This window comes from Ambystoma mexicanum, chromosome 2p (genome assembly GCF_040938575.1).
Source record: "Ambystoma mexicanum isolate Mex_15411 chromosome 2p, UKY_AmexF1_1, whole genome shotgun sequence".
NCBI lineage: Eukaryota > Metazoa > Chordata > Amphibia > Caudata > Ambystomatidae > Ambystoma > Ambystoma mexicanum.
In genome coordinates, this window is record NC_090923.1 from 1211577168 (window position 1) to 1211600619 (window position 23452).

A 23452-nucleotide genomic window follows, 5' to 3' on the forward strand; every position below is an offset into this window, starting at 1 on the left:
AAGGGTGCTGTGTGTCACTATATAAAAAGCAGCTGCCTATGGAGTTTACCAGACTCCAATATAACATAATAAACACAAAATGTTGGTCAGTGGGAAAAGGCATGAGTGAGTGCTAAAAAGGCCCACTCACTCAGGAGGTTAAACATCAAAAGGGTTCCAGATTCCAGCAAAGGGCTGGGGGTCTCTAAGGTTAAAGGGAATTTGTACAGAAACTGAACATTTGCCCTAACACAGGACAATGGACTTTTAATTTTCATAGACATCATGATATTTTCCTTTAGTGTTTTGCTTGAGGCAGGGAAACCCCTCCTAGAAGAGAGAGAAAGATAATGTTTTATCTTTATTTTTCGAAACAAATAAGTGTTTAGCCAAAAGAATGCCACATGTGTGTCAGTCTCCTCCTTCCACACCCTTACATAGCACAAAGGACAGAAAGAAAGATGATATGGGTTTTAGCTTAGACTAGGGTTTCTTCCCCTTCTTTGGCAACTGAGTGGAGGCTGGTTTTCTGACCCTCCACCAAAGAGTTCTCAAGATTTTCCAAGTTTGAAATAACACACATAAAATATCTTTCACTCTTCCTTTTTGGATTAATAAACATTCCTGGTCAAGTGTTAAATAAAAATCAGTCTTTGCTTAATTTCTTCTTCTCAGGAATCTCCTCTGAGCCTGGAGAGATCGGTTTTCACAGAGGCAACAAAATTCACAGTTCTAATGGCTTGTGCGCTCACCGATTCCTCATCTTAGATCTATCGATATCCTACTTTGCAGTCTTGGAAATTCTTCGACAGCAGAGGGTGCTGTGTGGCATCGAGTCAATGTCCTTCGATGATGTCAGGGCAGCGGTTGCTCTGAGTAAGTGCAGCTAAGGGGGCCAGCTATGGGAAGTGCAAAGAGGGTTCATGGACTGTAGGGTTACAGATACAGAACAATATGTAGAGTCAGCTGCTACCCCTTTTCCCTAGACGCACAGGAGGTGCACCTATACTACAGTGTGGCTAGGTTAGCATATACTAGCACAAAGATCACAGGAAAATACAAGTAAAACAAAGTTTAATTGTTAACTCAAAAAAACATTTTTAAAAATAGGCAAAAGCCTATATAACATGAATGGTAAAACGTACATGTGAAATCAAGAATTGCATTGGTGGGTTAGTAGCAAAAAGGTGCAATTTCATGTACTGCTATATAGGTTTTACCCTTCATGTTGTATAGGCTTTTGCCTATTTTTAAAAATGTTTTTGAGGCCTTCGAAAAAGCATTTTTGGACGTATTCAAGTCACCTAACTTGGCTTCCGTTGCTCAGAACCAGCTGATGAACATCCGACAGGGCGCCGGCGACGACATAGCCTATATTAGCCACTTCAGACACCTGGCAACTGATTCACAATGGGCAGAAATAACCCAGAAGACCCTGTTTCGTCGTGGTCTGTGTGAGGAATATAAGGATGAGCTGTTGCACATTCCGGAACCCGATTCTTTCCAAGCACTAGTGGACCAAGTACTACACATCGAACACAGGCTGACGGAGAGAAGAGGAGAAAGACGTAGAAATTGGAGATACCATCTTGGGCCTTCTGTGGGACCTTCGGGGCCATCGGGTCCTACGGACACGGTCCAGAACCTATGCAGCTGGGGGCAGTTAGGGGTCCGTTGTCGGAGACTGAAAAGTGAAGATCAATCCATCACGTGTGCCTATATTGTGGAGCCGCAGGTCACTGTTTGGGGTCTTGCCCATTGCGTCCCCCAAGGAAGTCGGAAAAATGACAGGCCTGTCGTGTATGGAGAAGGCAACGGCAGGCACCTCTTCTGTTTCAGTCCTTCCTCCCATGCAATCTGTGGCTTTATTGATCTTGGAAATCAGGATTGTATGGCAGAACAAGGGCATAAACCCATTGGCTCTGTTGGATTGTGGTGCTTCTGGCAATTACATTGACACAGCTTTTGTGGCCAGCATTGACATTCTTCTCAGTCGCAAGGAACATGCTACTGTAGTGGAAGTCATTGGTGGGACACAGCTCTCCTCCGGTCCCGTTTACCAGCATACAGTGCGATTTGCATTTATGGATCACTGAACATCAAGAGCAGATTTCCGATTTCCTTGGATGTCATAAAATCCCCTTCCTATCCAGTAGTGCTGGGTCTGCCTTGGTTGTTGTACCACAATCCCCATTTCAATTGGGAAACTCAAATGTTGATGTTTACTTCCACGCGCTGTACTCAAGAGTGCTGTTCCTCTGGTGCTTCTCAGTCTGATGCTTTTCCTTTGTTTTCTCAAAACATGCCTGTTTGTCTCTGTACCATCTAGACCATTCCTCAGGAGTATTCACACTTTCCCAGAGTGTTTGCCGAACCTGGAGAAATCTCTCTAAATCCTCGCAGGCAATTTCTGTCCCAGAGATCTGCTGCCCAATGCAGTCATTCCTCATGGAAGATCAATTCACTGGCCCCATCCGAGAAATAGGTCCTGCAAGGTTACATCAGGGATTGTCTAAAGAAGGGATACATTGTGCCATCCAAATGTTTCCATTATTCTTTGTACAGAAGACGAAGGAACACTTCGTCCATGCATTGACTATCGTCAGTTGAATGACATAGCATGCAAGGACAGGTACCCCTTAACGCTAATACTTAATATCATCGAATCCTTGCATGCTGCTCGGGTTTTCACTACGTTGGATTTTAAGGGGGGGGGGATACCACCTAGTTCGGATCAAGGAAGGGGACAAGTGGAAGATTCCCTTCAAGACACCATTTTAGCATTAGGAGTATCAAGTTATGCCATTTGGCTTGTGTAACATCCCGGCAGTCTTCCAATGTTTCATGGATGTCATTTTCTCAGATCTGATCGGCATTAGTGTGGGTTTACCTTGACAATATCCTCCTTCTTTTCCACCAGTCCGGAGGAACACGTCGGTCATGTCAAGGAAGTACTTCATTGGCTGTCCCTCAATCATCTTGATCAACGGAGACATCATCTGTTAGGGGGGAGATTTCCTGTGGAGGTACGCACCGATCACAGAAATCTACAGTATCTAAGCTCACTGCAGTGTTAGACCTCCCGGCAGGCTTGTTGGGGCCACCTTCTTCTCACATTATGATTTTGTGGTAACATACATACCCTGTGCTCAGAATCTGAAGGCAGATGCACTGTCTTTTTCCCTGGAGAACGACGTCAAAAGATCCGATATCGATCTCCTGCTGATAGCCCCAAAATATTTTCCGCTTTCCCTTGCATCACATCTACAGTCCCTCTTGAGAGAAACTCAGTCGGTTCCAGCCAGGCCAAGGCTTTTACGTCAACCTCATGTATGCAAACGTGACTGGCTATTGTTCTTTCAGTATCGTTTATACATCACCACTGTCTGCCTTTGGCCGTCGATATAACAAGGCTTCCACAATTCCGTCGTCCGTGTCCATCGTGGAGTCAAAGCCACTCGTGCGTTAATCGCTCGACAGTTTTGGTGGCCGGGATGGGCCAGTCAGGTAAAGCAATACGTGGTTTCCTGTTCCGTTTGCGCTCAAGTCAAAACCTCACGCAAAAGACATTTGGGCCTCCTGCAGCCATTCGAAACATCACCTTACCCATGGCATACCATGGCCACCGACTTTATCGTTGAACTACCTCCTTCTAAGGATACACCTGTATCATGGTGGTTGTGTATTGTTTTACCATTTCCGAAGATTCCCACTGTTCTCCAGATGGCACGCAGTTTCCTTCACAAGGTGTATAGTCTTCATGCTCTCCCAGAGAAAATACTGTCGGACCAGGGTTCTCAGTTCATCTCATCATTTTGGAATCAGTTGGGTCTCCATTTAGACATTCAGCGGGTACTGAGCTCTGGGTACCACCCCCAGACCAACGGACATACGGAATGAACAAATCAAACGCTGGAGCAGTACTTGCGGTGCTACGCTAATGCTACACAAGACAACTGGATTGACCATCTGGACACAGCTGAAGTGGCTTACAACAACTCTGTCCATTCAGCCACGGACAGTAGCTGAATGGACAGAGTCCTTTTGTTTGTTCCTTTGGAGTGCATCCCAAGTTGCTGCCTTTCCGCCCGGTGTTGCCCAGTGCTGTTCCGTCTGCCCATGGAATGGTGACCATCATTTGCGACCAACACAAATTGGCGGTGAAGGCATGAGAGCGCATGAAAGCGCAGGCTGACCAGAGGCGTACCCCTGAACCCGCACTCCAGGTCGGAGACATGGTATGGTTATCCTCAGATAACCTACATGTATGCATTTTGCCTACCAAATTGGCGCCTCATTACTTTGGACCCTTTAAGATCACCAAACGTTTGGCTGCAGTGGCGTTTTGCTTGCAATTGCCCCACTCTTGGCGCATCCACCCTGTGTTACACGTTTCTCTTCTGAAACCTTGTGTGCGTGACATCTATGGTCACTCTTGCTGTCGCCGAGCCTCAATTTGCATACAGGGGGTCCCGGAATTCGAAGTGTAGGAGATCTGCGATTCGCGGATTTGACGTGGGGTACTCTAGTTTTTGGTTGATTGGAAGGGCTACTGAGCATGTGATCGCACCTGGGAGCCCCATAATTTTGTTCATGCCCCACATTTGGTTGGTGATTTTTCCTCTAGCATCCCTGGAAGCCCGGGGCTCTGGGTCTTCCTGGGAGGGGGTATGGTGTCACACCACTTGCCGGGTCCGGCAAGTGGGGTCGACTTCTCTGGCAGGGTCCCATCGTGGAGGCTTTACCCCGATGGCACTTTGATCGGATTCCTCCGGCCTGGGTCCCTGATTCCATGAGTGCCGCCATGATAACTGGTCTGTGCATGCTGGCTGTGCCGGGCCTTTACCGCATGCACAGTCCGCGTGGATACCAGAGCTTGCGCTCCAAGCCTCGCTTTGGGCCCCGGCCTATATCTGGGTCCTGAAGGCAGGGAATCGCCACGTCTCAATGCGGTCAGTTGCCCTGATCGTATCACTTGCTCTTGGCTAGCCTAGCCTAGCCTAGCCTTGCCTTGCCTAGCCTAGCCTTGCTCCTTGCCTTGCCTTGCCTAACCTGGCTCTTCCTTCTGCTCTTCCCTGGTCCCTGTTTCTGTTCCTTGCTGGCTGTCCTTGGTCCAGTTTGCCCCTTGGGTCTGGGTTGGGTTCTGGCCACCTGGTTCTCTGAGTCTGGGTTGGGCCCCAGTCTTTGGTTGTCTTCCTTTCCTTTGGGGTTGCCGCTTCCTTTACCAGTTTCGAGGATTTCTTTCTTTGCTACATGAGTTATCCCTGGCAGTCTCCGGCTGTCTCTTGTTTTTGCCCTGCTTTGTGCCTTGCTTAGTGCTCAGACGCTGTTAAAAAAAAAAAAAAAAAATCCATCCGGACACCTCAGTTTTCATCTGGACTACAGCTGGGCCTTCTCTGCCAGTGCTTGTACTGTCCTGACGTCACGCTAATCGGAGAAGCGCCATCCCATGGCGTTGGGAGCCAGTCCAGCCCTGTTCTGTTGGATCTTACCAGGAGGGTGTTGGGTTGGTACCCCTGATGGGCAAGATTTGATGTACTAACCCTGGGGAGACTACACCAGCCTTGTCCTCTTGGTATTAGGTAACCCACCTATTGGTATAGGTCTGTACTACACAAGTTGGTTAGAGTGACTGAGCAGCCAGACTTATCTCGAGAAGGGTAAATGTGAGCTGTAGAGCTGTAGCATCGAAATCCACAAATACAGGTATCCAAATAACACTTACACTCAAGGTTTTCAGGTAAAATAATTATTTATTTAACAGTCACTTTTAAATGAGCATTATTTAAAAAGGGAACGTGCATCAATAAAAATGCACTTCAAAATACTTTCTCAGAATCAAGTCAAGCAAGTAGATACTCTTTAGAGATGCTTCATACACACTTCCTACACCCTATGACTAGGACAGCATTGGCATTTACATATCACTTTTTGTACATTGTAAATTCAAAGGTTGGCAAAAAGGAAAGTTTTTTTTTTTAACATTTTTTTATTGTGACTTAGTTACATATAGACATTTTACACAATTATTCCATCTCATTGACAATTGTTTCTTAAAATAAAATTTTACTGCAAACATTGCTCCTGTCCTCAATCTCTCTCATTTGTTGAGTTGCCTTTACTTTTTAGTCTTATCAATGTTATTTTCTTCTAGTTTTTGTTAAAAAAATGAATTCCATCACAGGTCAAACCTTCCCTTTCACCTCCAAGAAAGTATTGCCACCAGTCGTCTGTGGCAGAGCTTTCATTTTTTCACGTATTTCTTCACCAATGGAAGTCTTCGATCTTGTAGTGCTGGACATTCCATCAGCAAGTGCTTAACTGTTTCCTGTGTATCTTGGCACTTGCATGCCTTCCATTGACCTTGGTTTGTCCCTCTGTCTCCTGTTCTCCACAGGTATTCATTTGTTTTGTAGATGTTCAATCTAATTCTTGATAACTGGTCTCTGTGGTATTTACTTAGTTTATCTTCCTTTGATCAAGTGGAAGATTTAGCACAGTCTTATACTTCAATTTGTGCTGTCCTGTATTTGTCCAATCTAATTGTTGGGAGTTTTTCTTTCATTTTGTCCAGATTTGAGAACAGCATTTCTTTTGTTGAATCTATGTATTCTAGTTGTTTCATACATTATAACTTCCAGTAACTCAACGGGAACGACCCTTTTCCTTTCCCTTTTAGCTTTTAAAAAAGTGTAGGCAATTGCCAGTCGATCTTCTTCAATTTTTCTTAGGAGATTTAATGAATTCCACTGTATAATTGATTGCAGGGACTGCAGTCCCAATGCACTCCTTATAATTGTCATTGGAAGGCTTTTGGGCAGTTTTATACTTTTTTCCAAACTTTTCCCTCCAATGTGGACCATATCTTCCAGTGCAGGTTTAGAGGTCCTTCTCCACCATATGTTAACATGTAACAACATTTTGCAGATAAAATGTTTGTAGTGGGCATTAAGGTGAATTCTCCATAGCGTGCGTGTAATATTGCTCCTTGGGCTGCTAACGCTTGGACCTTGTTCTCCAGTTCGACTTGCCAAGGTCTTTCTGCTAAGGACGTATTAACCTGAATTACTAGATATTTTATTGCACCAACTTGTTCTAGTTCTGCTCCTTTGAGTTTCCATTTGAAATTCTTACAGCCTCTTTTCTTTTTGTTGCCGATGATAGTATATTGACTTTTCACTGTTTGTGTATTGTCAAGTCATTTGTTTCCACATATTTGTAAATATTTTCAAGATTATGTTGCAGGCCGTTTTGGATCCGATCTAACACGACCAAATTGTTTACATAACCTACTACAGGTAGTTTTGTATAGTTCAAAATTGGTGGTGTCAGTTTGATGTCGCTTACTGCATCCTGTATGTTGGCAAGATAAAGTTTGAACAAGGTTGCTGTTAGTGGGCAGCCCTATTTAACACCTTTCTTTGTTCCTATTTGCTGTGATGGAGCACCTTCTCTATTTAACCACACTTTTATTGTTGTGTTATTATGAAAGGCTTTAATCATTTCCAAACGATCTTCCGGGCAATTCCATTTTCGCTGTGTGTTCCATACTTTGTCTGTTGACCCCATCGAACGCCTGTTTAAGGTCGATGAATGCGAGAAATAGATTGCCTTTTTATTCTTATTGCTTCCAGCTTCACTAAGGACAGTATGAATGAATTCAGTTCTGTCCCTGTGTGCTTAGTGAAGCCTGTTTTCCTTGGATGTAATATTTTGGCATCCTCAGCCCATTTTGAAAGCCTTATTTGCAGTGTTGTTGCTAAGATTTTACCAGCGACGTCAATCAGGGCTATTGGCCTGTAATTGGATGGAATGTCTCTTGTGCTTTTTTGACGATTGGCACTATTATTCCTGTAGTCCATGATGCTGGTAATTGTTTTGTTGCCATAATATTGTTGTTATAAGTATTGTAGAAATTTGGCCCAGGCCTCTGGATTTTTTTTCAGGATTATATTGGTCAGGCCGTCTGGGCCAGCGGCTGCTGAATTTTTCAACTATTTCGTTCTCAGAAAGTTCATGATTCCAAATTATTTCCATACTTAGCTCAGTAGTTTCCTGAACCATTGAGGACCCGACTACGTTGGAGAAGTGTTTAATCCAGCAATTTTCGTAACTGCATTACTCATTCGACTATGTTGATGTAACGTTATTCCGTTTAGTATTGTCCATATTTTTTTGGAAGATTTGTTTTTCATAGCCTTTAACATCTCTTCTCCTTATTCACGTTTTTTTTTTAATCCAATCAACCAGTTTTTATATCATTGTTTTATCTGGTTGGCTCCATTTTTGAAGACTGTTGACTTTCTCTCTGTGTTTTATTTTTTTCCACCTTCTTGGGTCCCTTCGTAGACTCTTCCTTTTTTCTAATATTGTCTTGCTGTATTTGTGTTTTGGCTGGAGTAATGGTTGTTTCAATCCGGTTTTGATTTCTCCATATTCTTCCAACAATGTGTGATATGTGTTTTCGTCCATTACCTTTTTTGATTGCTTGAGATATTTATATGTTATTGCTTCACTATCTCTTATGTTGATTTTTAACCGGTTGCAACCTTGATTAACCTCCAGCCTGTATGGTGTTAGTGATTTGTTCACCCGGTCTGGGACGTTCCACATCAGCTTTAACGAGTTATGATCACTCCGTTCTTGTTCATGAATTTTTTGGATATGTAGATATAGCCCAAAGTGGATTTGTGGGGACCATTTTTCCACGTTTATTTTCCTGGCGTATCACCTGTCGTTTGTCCGTTTAGAAGATACAGGTTGTGTGCTTCCATAAGTCGTGACCACTGTATGTCATTAGAGCTCAGCAGTCCTGTGAAGTCGTCCTGATTTTTTTTGGGACGTCCAAGTTGATCTACGCATTTGATGTTCAAATCTCCACATATTAGAATCATTGGACTTTTTAAGGATGTTTGTGGATTTTTAATGACTTTAAAGACTTTAGGAAGTCTTTATTCAATATTTTTAGTGGATTCCAATAAAGATTGAGGATCAGGATTTCTGAGGGCTCTTCTTCAGATTGGACGTTGGATTTTAGTAAAGACCATTGTATGTAGCGGTTTGGATTTCAAGGGAGACTAATTTGTATTTATTGTTGGTCTTTAACATTGTCGGTAGACCTGCAAAATGGTCTTCCGTACTGCCCTTTTCTGGCTGGATTGATCCGAGTCTTGTATCCCTCGCACATTGTGTTCTTTCTTAGCCAGGCCAAATTATGTCGGTTCCTTTGATGTTCTTTGAAAATTCACTAAACAAATGCTTATGGCTTCTAGTGTTCTATGATATCAGGACACCGTGTGAAGGAACTGATTGTTTTTTTGTTTATAGCTTCTGCTAGCCATGGCCATCCATTTTCCACTGGTGTTTTAAGAACTGATTGTTTTTTTGTTTCTAGCTTCTGCTAGCCATGGCCATCCATTTTCCACTGGTGTTTTTTTTCCTTCCTGGCAATCATTTGTTTAACTGTCTGGTGATACATTTTTGCTTTTGAATGTTACTTTTATTTTAGTATTTTTTTTCTTCTTTGTTTGGTTCTTCTTTATGTGCAGAAGCCACCTCAGTTTTACAGTTTGAGGTATTTCTTTCTCGATCGCTCTTTTCTCTTTGTTTTCTCTTCATGGCCCTTCAAATCATAACCTAACCGGCTGAGGTCTGTGGCTTTAAGCATTTTTTCAGCCACTTTAGAGGACTGTAAGTGGAGAATGACTTGATCCACTCTTTCTTCATCTTTGTCCTCGACAATAGTAATGTCATTAGAAGTTGCGTCACAAGGATTTCAATGAGTGGAAGAGATGAATTACATTTGCTTGATTTAAGTTGGTTTCCGTTCTGTCTTTGAAGAAGATGTTTTCTAACTCCACTTTTGGGTGACCTTGTTTACTTAATGAGTATTTCTTAAGTGCTCTGTTCTTTCATAGATCCTGTCATTACTTTCTTTTGGCCTCCTTGGGTTTCAATTGCTGTTTTCTATCATTTGTTTTCTCTCCACTTTAAACTTTTTGATTTTGACCTTTTTTAAATTTTCTATTATTTCACCACTTTTCCTTTTTTGTTCCAAGGTTAAGAACGGAGACGATGGCTCGATTTCAAGTTTGCCGTTTGGTTCCTGTGTCGTCGGCTGTCTTTTGGTCGATCCTCATTTATTGCCTGCTTATGGTGTTTGCAATAGTGACAATGTGATTGTTCATCAGATTTTATAATCTGTCTCTCAAATGCACCGTTGTTTACTTCGATGTAGTACGATGGGTCTTCAAGTAGGTCGTTTTCACTTGTAGAATCCTTAAACAATTCATTTTCTTCCCCACGCGGTGCCACTTGTGTTGCTATAACATCGGACATATCACGTTGTTGTCCAAGTGTCGTAGGGTCCTCCCTAGCTCTTTCTTCATTTCTGTCACTTCTGCAAGGCAACCGCGGTGGCGTTGATAAGTTTCTTAAAAAGGCTCTTGATCCTGTCAATTTAGACTGATTTTGTCTCATTTATTGTATTTTTTCCTTTTGCAATCTCTGCTTTTGCTATTCAAATTAGCTTGCTTAGTTTTGCCATCAATTTTGTTACGTCTGTTCCACTTTTGATTGTATTCTGAAAGACTTCATATATCGCGTCTTTATTCGTTTGGTTACTTTGGTTACTCTGAGCCATCTTCTCATTTTCTTTCTGTGTTTGTTTAACTTGCTGTATTTGTGGCTCTCCTGCTTGAGCATCGTTTTGCTCCTCATTACTTTGTTTTTCAATCAGATTTGTTTGAGTTTGATTCCTGTTTTATAGTGTCGCTAGTGTGTTAAATTAAGATCGTTTTGTTTTTTATTAGTATTGTTGTAGTTATTTGTTTGATCTCTGTCTTCCATGTTCACCTGAGATCTAATCCATTTGGATAAGTCCAAAATTGCACTCATCATTGTGGACTTGTCACCCTGTTTTCCACTTGCTAGGTTGCACAGTCTTCTTTGCCAAGTGGCTGTGTTTTCCGCTTCGTAATTTAGCCTAACTTGGACTTCTGAAGTAAAGGTTTCCAAATATATTAATTTTGTGTGTATCATTGCAAGGAAGGTTGCATTGAAGGTTGAAGATCGACCGGCAATTGCCTACACTTTTTTAAAAGCTAAAAGGGAAAGGAAAAGGGTCTTTCCTGTTGAGTTACTGGAAGTTAAAATGTATGAAACAACTAGAATACATAGATTCAACAAAAGAAATGCTGTTCTCAAATCTGGAAAAAATGAAAGAAAAACTCCCAACATTGTCCTTTATACTTTCATTCATTGCTTCATAAAGCTTTGTGAACGGAGCCATCGAAATGGTCATGGCAGCCATGACGTTATTATGAATTTGTACTCCGGCTGCTTGCGAGAGAGTTATTTTATTTTAGGGGGCCTTCTGTTAGTTCTTTATTGCTCCATTGCTGTTCTGCCACGCGTTGCTTTTTATCGTTAGATTTTGACCCCTCAATCTCATCTTCTGAGCTATGCTAAATTTGCTTGTTGATTACAGTTGGCTTATTTCTAGCCATACTACCTTGCATTTCGTAGTTTCCTGTGATAGACAGTGTGTCTGGTCGGATCTAATATTGACCTTTCTAAATCCTTGTGTCTTTCATATTCCTCATTTGAGACGCTGTTCGATTGATTTGGTATTTCTCCTATGTTCGTTTGCAACAAGACGTTCTGCTCATTTTGCGGTGCGCTCGATTTTTGTTTTAATTGACTTTTGCTCCCTTTACTATTTTGGGTTACTGTTCTTTCTTTACTTCTGTTACATTTTTTATTTTCAAGTGCACTTGTCATAGGAGATTTCTTATTTGCTCTAGTCTTCATGATCTGTATGAACTTTATTCGCAGTTCATATTCCTTCAGTTCCTCGGCGAACGATATCTCGTTGCAATTATGCTGTCGCTGACGTTCTGTATGTTCCGTTGTGCAGGATGCCCAAACGGCCGTAGAGATTTGGGTACGTGAAAGCTGTGTTGTTAAAGCTTGTTTGTTTTGATTTGACTGCAGCCTTGATGTGGATTTTGTTCGATCCACCATTAGTCATCCATCAGTACAATGTTCTTTTGCTACTTGGATGTATAGCTGAGTCATTTTCACTGGTTCCCTTCTGACTCTCGTTCGACATTCTGTGTTTCGAAGGGATTGTGTCCTCCGACGTATTCCTCATCTTAGATATATCCTTCCAGCTCTGCTGGCCTCGGAAAAATTTTTCTCTAGAGGGCGCTGCGCGTCGACGTCCCTCGAGTCGACGTCCCTCGACAGCCGCCGTATCGACGCTCGACGTCATCCTGCCTATAAAGGCCGCGCGCAGCGTCCGTTGCTCAGTTCCGTTTTTCCGCGCTTACTCGGTGCCTCGGAATACCGTTGCTCAGTTCTTAGTCAGATTAATCCTATTTACCTCGAGTTATTCGATCCATACTCGATGGCTTCCTAGTCGGAACCGACAACTCCTCGATCCGGCTTCAAAAAATGTCGAGATTGTGGGAAAAAGATGTCGTTGACCGATCCTCACAGAAATTGTCTGTGGTGCTTGGGAGCTGAACACCATTGTTCGGAATGCGAGGACTGTATGTCCATGACAGCTAAGGCCCTGAAGGAGTGTAGGGGGAAGCTGGAGAAAGGTAAGACTTTTAAAGCTTCTTCTTCGTCGACGAAGTCGAGACATTCGTCTCCTCGTCACCATTCGCGCTCCAGGTCTCGGAGTGGGTCTCATCACTCCTCGAGATCGAAGCACTCGAAGAGGAGGCGTCGAAGATCCCCTTCTCCGTCTTCCTCTTCCTCTGTTTCGCCAAAAAGAATCCCTTGCCCCACGAAACATAGTTCCCGGGCTGAATGGGAGGAATTCCGAAAGAATATGATGAGCGTCTTCGAGAAAGCGGCCTCGACCCCCTCGAAGACTGCCGAGAGCGATGCTCTGGTCGAAAGACGCGAAGGTCAAAAACGCTGCGAGTCGCAGTACCCGGCGAAAGAAACCTCTCGAGCGCGTTTCGACCCCTCGAGCAGGACTATGACCTCCAAACCTTCCTCGAAGGTTCCGTCGACGAAGGTCCCGTCGACGTCGAGGTCGATGTCTTCGGCGCTGTTGTCGAGGGGACCTTCGACACACGGGTCTGTCGACTCGACGCCGGCCTCGACACCGGCGTCGACGCCAAGAAAAGTCACGGTGACCACACATCCAGTGACTATCCCCAGGCCCTCGACGTCGATATTGTCGAGTAGAATTCCAATTCTGTCGAGGTCCTCGAGGCCTCCACCTCTGTTTTCGACGCCACGCTCAAAGCCGTCGGCATCGACGTTTTCGAGGCCAGTAATGACAAGTTCGGCACCCTCTGCCTTGGAAATGGGATTTACTCCCTTTATGAGTTCACAACAATTGAGAACTATATCCTCAATTTTAGAAGAGGGTGATTTGTCTGAACAAGACACATTTGAGTTACAGCGACCTGTAACCCCAGTTAGAGAGGAATTTTCCTCTGAAGAGTGCAGATTAAAGGATCTTCATGATTCTTTACATGAGGCAAGTGGGTTAGACACTTCCCCTGAGGTGGATTTTGCTAAGCCAGACCCGGGGGAGCATGCTGAAACCCCCTACAGAGCCTTAATGGCCAGGATTACAGAGTTCATGGGGTGGTCTGCACCTTCACAATCTTTCCAGCAAGATGACCTCACGGATATTCTTGACAAAGGCCCACAAGAGGATCCTGTGGTGCCCTTTCATAAAGCTCTTCAGAGAAAGATCATGACAAACTGGGAAACCCCAGATGTAATACCAGCAGTAAATAAAAAACTGTCTGCAAAGTACAGGGTATCTTCCACAGACCCAGAGTTTTTGTCTATCCATCCCCAGAAAGTCTGGTGGTACAAGCAGCATCCTCTACCGATGTCAAGACGGCTTATCCTACAGTCCCACAGGACAGGGACGATAAAAAATATGATGCTATGGCAAAGAAAGTCTTTTCAGCATGTAGCATGGCGTTAAAGTCTGTTAATGCTACTTGCACCCTTGCTAGGTTCAGCCATACACTTTGGGAGTGTGCTTCTACAGCAGCTGACTGCATCCCGGAGGGAGAAGAAAGGGATGCGTTCCTGAATATTATACAGGACGGTAAAGACGCTATGTGCGAATCCCTCCAGACGGGCATTGATTCGGCTGACAGTATCAGCAGAGCAATGGCGGCAAGTACATCAATCAGGATACATCAATCAGGAGATTCGCTTGGTTGAGAAAGTCGGGTTTTGCCCCAGATGTGCAAGCCAGGCTCTTGAACATGCCATTCGATGGCTCTTCTTTGTTCGGGAAAAAGGTGGATGACAGTTTAGAGAAACTGCAAACTTCAAAAGCTGCAGCAAAATCCCTAGGAGCTGCAATCCGTCAGACTCCTTTTCGTCCCACAGGAACCTCTGCGAGGGGCAAGTCCTTTCGCTTCTACTCCGCATTCGGAAGAGGTAGAGGACGACCGGCTCAAAGGGGTCAAAGAAGAACTACCGGAGGTGGACGGGGTAGATATTCTAAAGCCGCAGCAACAGCAGGTGCCTCTTTACCATCGGCATCTGAATCAGCCGCCCCAAAACCACCCTGAGGACTCCCCTCACAGGACACCTGTAGGAGGCAGGTTGACTCAACATCTGACGGTATGGCAGGCTATCAAGTCAGATGCTTGGGCATTGGAAACAGTCGCCCAAGGTTACTGCCTGCCTTTCCTACGTATACCTCAGAGTCATCCACCGGGGGTCAGCTCTCAGAAAGCTCCAGATCCGCTCCTCTTGCAGGAAATTTTGGACCTGCTAGAGAAAGGTGCCATAGAACCGGTACCTGTAGCGGAGAGGGACAAGGGCTGGTACTCCCCTTACTTTCTCATTCCGAAGAAAGACGGAGGACTGAGACCCATCTTGGACTTGCGAGAATTGAACAAATTCCTCAGAAAAGACAAATTCAAGATGGTCACTCTTTCTCAGATCCTCCAGGCCCTTCAGTTTCAGGACTGGTTGGTATCTCTGGACCTTCAGGACGCTTATTTCCATGTGCCTATCCATCTCAAACACAGGAAAAACCTGAGGTTTGCAATTGGCAACTCTCACTATCAATTTCGAGTACTGCCATTTGGGCTGACCTCCGCCCCGAGGGTCTTCACCAAGTTAATGTCGGTAGTGGCTGCAAGTCTAAGGAGGGGAAGGGATTCACGTCTACCCCTACCTGGACGATTGGCTGATCAGGGCTGTTTCTCCGGAGCAAGCTCAGATCCAGCTAAATCACGTGTGACATTTCCTTCACAGACTGGGCTTCTCCCTCAATTTAAAGAAGTCACAAATGATACCATCGCAGAGACTCCAGTTCATAGGAGCGATCCTGGATACTTCCCTGGGAAAAGCCTTGCCACCAGAGGTGAGGGATCAAGATATTCTACAGATGGTTACCAAGTTCCAGCATGCCCAACGTCTCCCAGCCTTCGACTTTTTGAGGTTGCTAGGCCTCATGGCATCCTGCATTTTCCTTGTGCCAGAGGCTCGCCTGAGAATGAGATCCCTCCAGTGGGCACTGAGGACTCAGTGGTCACAATTCTCAGGGAGAATGACAGATCTTCTTCAGGTTCCCGGCAGGGTGGCTCGAGACCTTCAGTGGTGGGCCTGTCAGGAGAACATTCTGAAAGGAGAACAGTTTTGGCAACCCTGGCCGGAGATAACAGTAGTCACGGATGCCTCACTCACGGGGTGGGGAGCCCACGCCAACGACTTGACCATCAGCGGTCGTTGGTCTCCATCGGAGTCCAGACTACACATCAACCTGTTAGAGCTGAGAGCCATCAGACTTGCGTTGAAGGCTTTCCTGCCAGCTGTACAAGGGAAGAACGTCCTGATAATGACGGACAACACGGTGGCCATGCATTACCTCAACAAAAGAGGAGGCGTAGGATCACTACCCCTGTGCAGAGAGGCGATGCAGCTCTGGTTTTGGGCAATCCAAGAAGGAATCTCTCTATCGGCAGTTTACCTAGCCGGAGAGAAGAACTTGACAGCCGACGCTCTGAGCAGGCAGAACACAGTCTCCCACGAGTGGGAGCTAGCTCAGGAAGTCCTTCAAGAGATCTTCGCCCTTTGGGGAACCCCTCAGGTAGATCTGTTCGCCACCAGCCTAAACAGGAAATGCAACCTGTTCTGCTCAAGGGAATTTCCTCCGAGAGGAGCTCTGGGAGACGCGTTCATAGTGGACTGGGAGTTTCCGCTTCTGTACGCGTTCCCACCGGTCCCTGTCATTCCTCAAATGATCAGGAGGTTGAGAAGATTCCGACGAACCATGATCCTAATTGCCCCGGATTGGGCCAGGAGAACGTGGTACCCGGACCTTCTAGACTTGTCCATCTGCCCTCCAATTCGACTTCCTCTCAGAGAGAACCTACTCTCACAGAAGGGAGGTCAGGTTCTCCGTCCAGACATCAAAACCCTCAAACTTTACGCTTGGCTTCTGAACGGCTGAGGTACAAGGATTGGGACCTCCCTGATGATGTTATGGAGGTGTTGCTTTCGGCAAGGAGGCCAGCAACAAAGTCTTTATACCGCTGCCGTTGGAACAGATTTTGCAGCTGGTGTAGAGAACAGAATATCGACCCATTTTCATGTGGTACACCAATGGTTTTGTCCTTCCTACTATATTTGGCAGATTCAGGCCTTCAAGTTGGCACCATTAAGGGCTATCTCGCAGCGCTATCCATCTTTAAGCGTACTGCGGAAGAACCATCCTATTTCAAATTACCTTGGTAATACAGTTTCTAAAGGGGTTAACCAATTTTCATCCCCCAAGACCATTCCAAGTTCCCCTATGGGATTTAAACTTAGTACTAACTTTCCTGATGGGTACACCTTTCGAACCTCTCCATTCTTGTTCGTTAAGATTCCTTACCCTTAAAACTGTTTTATTAATAGCACTTACATCTGCTAGAAGGGTGAGCGAATTACAAGCTCTTTCTTGTAAACCCCCTCATACAATCTTTCACAAAGACAAAGTTGTCCTGCAAGTGAAGCCTAATTTCCTCCCAAAGGTGGTTTCTGAATTCCATATCACTCAGAAGATTACCCTACCATCTTTCTATCCTCCTCCTCACCCGGGGAAAGAGGAAGAGAGGTTACACAGACTAGACCCTAGGAGGGCTTTAAGTTTTTACATTAGTAGACTAGCCAGGATAAGACGGGCAGACCAGCTGTTTGTAGGTTACGCAGGTCACAAGCTGGGGTTACCAATAACTAAGCAGACCATTTCCAGATGGATCATTCTAGCCATTCTGGAATGTTATAAACTGGCAGGGAAAGTGCCCCCTCAAAACCTTAGGGCTCATTCGACCAGAGGTATTGCAGCTTCATCGGCCCTCAAAAGAGGCGTGCCGGTTAAAGACATATGTGCGGCCGCTACATGGTCGTCTGTCCATACCTTTACACGTTTTTACAATCTGGATTCCTCCTCCAGTCAAGAGACTAGGTTTGGAAGGGCTGTACTGCATTCTATTCATCAATAAAAGACAGCGTGAGGTCAGTACTCCCTCCTCCGAATATAGAATACTGCTATGGGAGCCTATCTAAAATGAGGAATACGTCGGAGGACACAATCCCTTCGAAGAACAAGTTACTTCTTACCTTGTAACGTTCTTTCGACGGGATGTTCCTCCGACGTATTCCTCATCGACCCTCCCATCCATCCCCGCAGTTCTACTTCCCTTGTTGTTGCAGCTTATGCTCCTTCAGGGTGATTAGTCTAGTCCAGACAGTAATACTGTGGGCTACAAAACGGAACTGAGCAACGGACGCTGCGCGCGGCCTTTATAGGCAGGATGACGTCGAGCGTCGATACGGCGGCTTTTGAGGGACATCGACTCGAGGGACGTCGACGCGCAGCGCCCTCTAGAGAAAAATTTTTCCGAGGCCAGCAGAGCTGGAAGGATATATCTAAGATGAGGAATACGTCGGAGGAACATCCCGTCGAAAGAACGTTACAAGGTAAGAAGTAACTTGTTCTTTTTTTGCATACTTCTCACAGACGGCTTGTCTATTGTGTTTGAATGTCCACTTTTTGTTGCTTCTGTGGCTGATAGGGGGTATATGTCTACATCTGCGTCATGGTCTTTCAAGTCTTGTGTTTTATTATCCCCAGACGAACGTGGTTTATTTAAAGATATGGGCTCTTCAGGCGTTTGATTCTGTGTGTCATCCGGTTTTGAGCCGTCCACGTCTTTCTTCTTTTCTTAGCCTGGCCACTTCCTGCTCCTTTCTATCTTGTTGTATTGTCAATCTCTCGGTAGATGTTTCAAATTCATTATTGTGTGCAATCTGCTCAGTCTGCCTGTTTTGTTTGTTGTCTTGAAATTGTATTGTGTTCCCGCACAAGGCTGGGGGCACTGTTTCGATTGGCCTCTGTTTCATGGTCGTCAGTCATTTCATTATCCTGCTCAAGTACTGACCTATCTGTCCTGACCCGTCCAACAAAACTTGTTCTTCATTTCCATTTTTGTTTCTGCTATTGCTACTACCAACATTTATTTCAGTGTTGTCATTAATCATAATACGGGCGTGGGCATTGACTGTTCCACGGCCAAAAGCTCTGCATCAGTAAGATCTGCCAGGAACATGCTCCAATTTTCATAATCATCATTGAATATCTCATCCTCCCTTAAAGTGACGTCTCTATGGTTGATGTGACTAGAGTGTCTAGGGGTAAGTCCAGATGCAGATCTAAATCTTGTTTGCATGTTCAGTGTTGCTTGCCGCTTTTGGCATTTGTCATTTTCACTTACCCAGGCGGCTGCTGCATCTCTCTGCTTACACCAGGAGCGATTTTCTGCCATTGGAGTCCGCACAGAGGTTTCATGGACCTGGGTTTGTTGTTTCAGCCGAGTGTTCGGTCTTCCTCCACTGCACTCACCGGTCGCCGGCATCTCCTCCGAGACTTCGTGACCCGTGAGTGACTGAGAGAGACTGGAACTCTCCCTCGAACTCCCGGGCAGCGCTCTGCGCTGACAGTGAGTTTAAATAGACCAGCCCTTGCAGTTAAAGGCACAGTGTCCGCAGTATTCACAAAGTCCAAACTCATATCTCAATCTGTATGTAGCTCCACCACACTGAAACAGAACTGGGAGAGACTGAAACTCTCGCTCGAACTCCCGCTCAAAGGTTTTAGAAATGAAAAATGTTAACAGGTTCTCAGAGCATGTGAGCACTTATAAATCCCCCAATGACATCTAGATAAAACCTTTCCCAGCAAATATTAGTTCAAAACCAATGTATCACCTATGAGGGACAGTAAGAATCAGTCAATGGGTTAGAAGAGTTTGCAGGGAGCCAGGACAGCCAAAGTCAATTTTGACAGTCTATGGTGCTGAGGCACTTCTTGGATAGCAAAAAGTCTTGCACAAAGTTAGAGAGTTGTTGTAGAAAATCACTGTTGGTGTTCAAGCTGTTACTTGTGAAAGTTAGAGCTGAGAGCAAATCTAGGAGAAGCAACTACTGCAAGCCTCATTTTGAAAAGCAAGCTACAGACCGAGGTAAGTACCCCTTAGTCATAACAGTACCTTACGTTAGAAGAAGAGGATCCAGATGGCCTCTGTCTTGGCAGCAGTGTTGCAGATCATGTATTCCTGGGCCTCAGTCATGGTGACAATAGGGAGGACGTCTGGAAGACTCCTGCAGAGCAATTCGGAGGTCGGCGGCAGCTACGGGCTCTTTTCAGTTCAGCTGCACTTCGCGGTTTCAGCTACTGGCAAATAGCACCAATGCGGATCTTGGACACTGGTTGGGCTTCCTTCACTCCTTGAGTCAAGCACTCTGGTGAGGTGACTCGAGCTTGGGTCCTCCTGCTTTGGGAGGGTCCTCAGGATCTTTCTGGAGCTCAGGTCCGGCTTAAAGACATTACACTCGACTACGGATTTCTCAACCACTGGCACTCACTTCCTGCAGCAGCAAAGTACAACAGCCAGTTGGGGAAGGTCTTCCAGCAAAGTTTGTCTTGGGTTTAGTTGGTCCCACTAACCCAAGGGATAAGTCGTCCTTTCCAGAGCTTCTCTTGTCGATTAGGAAAAGCAGTTTCAGTACAGCAGGGCAGTTCAAGAGTCCACGAGGATGCAGCAAGATTATCTTCACGATTCCTTCGTCAGATGTTTCTTCCAGTGGTTAACTCTGTCTTCAGTCCAAGAAACCTTGTCTTTTATGCAGGTTTCTCCCATTCATGCACAGCCTCACTGTCACTCACACAGCAGGATGGCTGTCCTGCAAGGAAAGTCAGCCAATCAGCACTGCGTGCATTCAGGTTACCCTGGAGACTAAGGACAGGGAGTTTCAGGCACCTCCTTCACTGCCTGCCCTGCCAGACACACTGGAGCCAGAGGCAGGTTTCAGTACTGAAGCCCGCCAAAGACAAAACAAACAAAGGGGTTAAACCTGGTTTGGCACGCAGAGTAAAACCCAAGAAAGACCTCACAAACAAGAAATGGCGAAAAAAGACTGCAGCCATTTTGATACAATGGTCACCCAAGGGTGCTGTACTGCCGTAGAAAAGCACAATGGTAGGAAAATTAAACGATTTTCTGCCCCTCTCCCTCTCCTTCACTCCTTCACCCCCCTCTTCTCCCTCCCTCTTCTCCCTCCCTCTCTCCCCCCTCTCTCTCCCCCCTCTCTCTCCCCCCTCTCTCTCCCTCTCCTTCTCTCCCTCTCTACCCCCTCTCCTTCTCTCCCTCTCTACCCCCTCTCTCCCCTTTCTCCCCCTCTCACCCCTTTCTCCCCCTCTCACCCCTTTCTCCCCCTCTCCCCTTTCTCCCCCTCTCTCCCCTTTCTCCCCCTCTCTCCCCTTTCTCCCCCTCTCCTCTCCCCTCTCTCCCCCTCTCTCTCCCCCTCTCTCCCCCTCTCTCCCCCTCTCTCCCCCTCTCTCCCCCTCTCTCCCCCCCTCTCTCCCCCCCTCTCTCCCTCCCTCTCTCCCTCCCTCTCTCTCTCCCTCTCTCTCTCCCTCTCTCTCTCCCTCTCTCTCTCCCTCTCTCTCTCCCTCTCGCCCCCGCTCTCTCTCTCTCGCCCCCGCTCTCTCTCTCTCGCCCCCGCTCTCTCTCTCTCTCGCCCCCGCTCTCTCTCGCCCCCGCTCTCTCTCTCTCTCGCCCCCGCTCTCTCTCTCTCTCGCCCCCGCTCTCTCTCTCTCTCGCCCCCGCTCTCTCTCTCTCTCGCCCCCGCTCTCTCTCTCTCTCGCCCCCGCTCTCTCTCTCTCTCGCCCCCGCTCTCTCTCTGGCCCCCCCTCTCTCTCTGGCCCCCCCCCTCTCTCTCTCACCCCCCCCTCTCTCTCTCACCCCCCCTCTCTCTCTCACCCCCCCTCTCTCTCTCACCCCCCCTCTCTCTCTCACCCCCCCTCTCTCTCTCTCACCCCTCCCTCTCTCTCTCACCCCTCCCTCTCTCTCTCACCCCCCCTCTCTCTCTCTCTCACCCCCCTCTCTCTCTCTCTCACCCCCCTCTCTCTCTCACCCCCTTCTCCCCCTCTCCCCCTCTCTCCAATGCAACCAACAAACATTACAGATTTACATGAATGGGGAGGTGGGCATGAAATACTGACTTGTACATTCCTTGTTCTCAGATAGGGTTGGTGGGGGGGGGGGGTGTTGGGTCACCTCCTTTGGAATCCCTCTTTTCCTGTGCCCTAAGGGGAAGGGTATTGCGTAGCAGGCTCACTTACCTAGTCCCAAAGGGGGTGGCTGCCACTTGGGGAGAAGGGACAAACTCCCTGGATTTGTCAGTGGTAAAACACTAGAATGCCCTGCCTGAAGTGATTGATGATGATTTTCATTTTGTTATGGTTAATGAGATCTGGAAGGGCCATGGTTTGTGACTTCCCAGCCAACCATGAGGGAAGGCTGGACAGTCTTCTGCTTTGCGGTCCCTCTGTCATGAATGTAACTAACTGGTTGTCTGCAGCCTGCACTTCATTTTGGTGTGCAATGGTGTATTCTAGACACAGATGAAAAGACACAGAAACTAAATATCAACTAGGTGGTATGGTACACTTGGAGCAATCGGTGCCATTATAATTTTTTCAGTTGTTTTAAATATATCCTTATCATCCTCCTTGATCTGAATTCGCTGCCAGCTGTTCACCCTGTCCTTCTTAAGTCACGCAAAACTTTAAATGGAGTCTTCTGCAGTCCCAACTAGTCTCCATCGGAGCAGTAATTAGGTGGTCCAAACTTTTTTCAGGGGTCAGCCCATCCCCTGACATCATTTTGTCGCAGCCTTCTGCCTCCTTTGCGGCCTGTGAACAGCCATGTCATGAACTATGGCTTTTTTCCAATGTTTTAATACTTATGTGCCTTCCTCTCTATTGCATTTATACTGATTCCTATATTCACTGATGCAGTATCTGCGATGCAAAGGAATGTCGGGGTCCTTTTTCATTCAAGTTCCAACCTTCACTGCTAGTATACTGCTCTTATAGCCACAAACCATTCTGTGCAGAGACCCTTTTGTGCTTCACAGTTTTGTCTGCTTCATCCTTTGCGTCTTCTCAGTAGTTTACAAATTATTTGCTACCCTTGCATCCCAGGAAACTAGAAAAACAGAGGGAGAAGGAGCGCAAGAAAGAGCAGAAAAGGAAGATTGCCAGTTTGTCATTTACCATTGAAGAAGATGCAGAGGAAGAGGACGAAGAGGAGGAGGAGGATGATGATGAAGATCTAGATCTCGAGGAGGAGATAGAGAAGGAAGGTTAGAATCTCTGATAGTTCACAAAGCCCAATTGACTTCCCAGCTTGTTCTGGAAACAGTTTTTGAGAGATTCATCCGGAGTATCTGCTGCCTTACTAGCAGTTCTCCTCATGTCATGCCCTTGAACTGTTTTTAGTTGGTTGCGAACAGTGCACTGAGCCATCTGTCGAATTACCGTTTGCTACACCATGTAGCCCATTGAGAATTCTGTATGCCATTGTTTGTGCAATTGGTTTAATTTTCCGTGATCCAGTGCGTGAATTTACTGTGTTGCATTTCTTGAATTTCCTTTCTCTTTGGGTTTAGAGATACCAATGAAGAAGAAGAAAAAAAATCTTGGTAAAAACCCTGATGTGGATACAAGCTTCCTGCCAGACCGAGAGCGGGAGGTGAGTACCTCCTTGGCTTGTTATTGGCTTATTGGTTGAGTACTTCAGGCCTGCAGGTGCCATCTAGGTCTGTCCGGGATCATACATCGAGCTAATGAATTGCTGATTTAATCTTTCTGTTTTGTGTATGGTAGTTAATTGCTGTACCATTAGGATCGTATAGTGATTTGTATCCATTTTAACTATGAAATTAGGGGTTCTTCTGTGCAGTGCTTAAAATGTAATATTTGTAAAGGCGAGTTTAAAAAAAATAAGTTCATTAAATATACATTGTAAGCTTACAGTGATTTTGTACAGTTTGGGATGTTTCTTCTTTGCTTCGGCTTGTAACATCAGAAAAATACTGATTCCAGTTATATGAATTCTTGTTAAGTGTCCTGATAGGA

At 45.7% G+C, this 23452-nt stretch overlaps 1 protein-coding gene across 1 annotated transcript in view; it reads left to right on the forward strand.

The window, feature by feature from the left end:
* FAM50A (family with sequence similarity 50 member A) overlaps positions 1–23452 on the forward strand; it is a 357741-nt gene that overhangs the window by 98712 nt on the left and 235577 nt on the right. Inside the window, exons 4-5 of the mRNA XM_069645472.1 lie at positions 22517–22677; positions 22984–23066. Of these exons, the coding sequence (XP_069501573.1) occupies positions 22517–22677; positions 22984–23066 (244 nt within the window). The remainder of the gene's footprint in view (positions 1–22516; positions 22678–22983; positions 23067–23452) is intronic.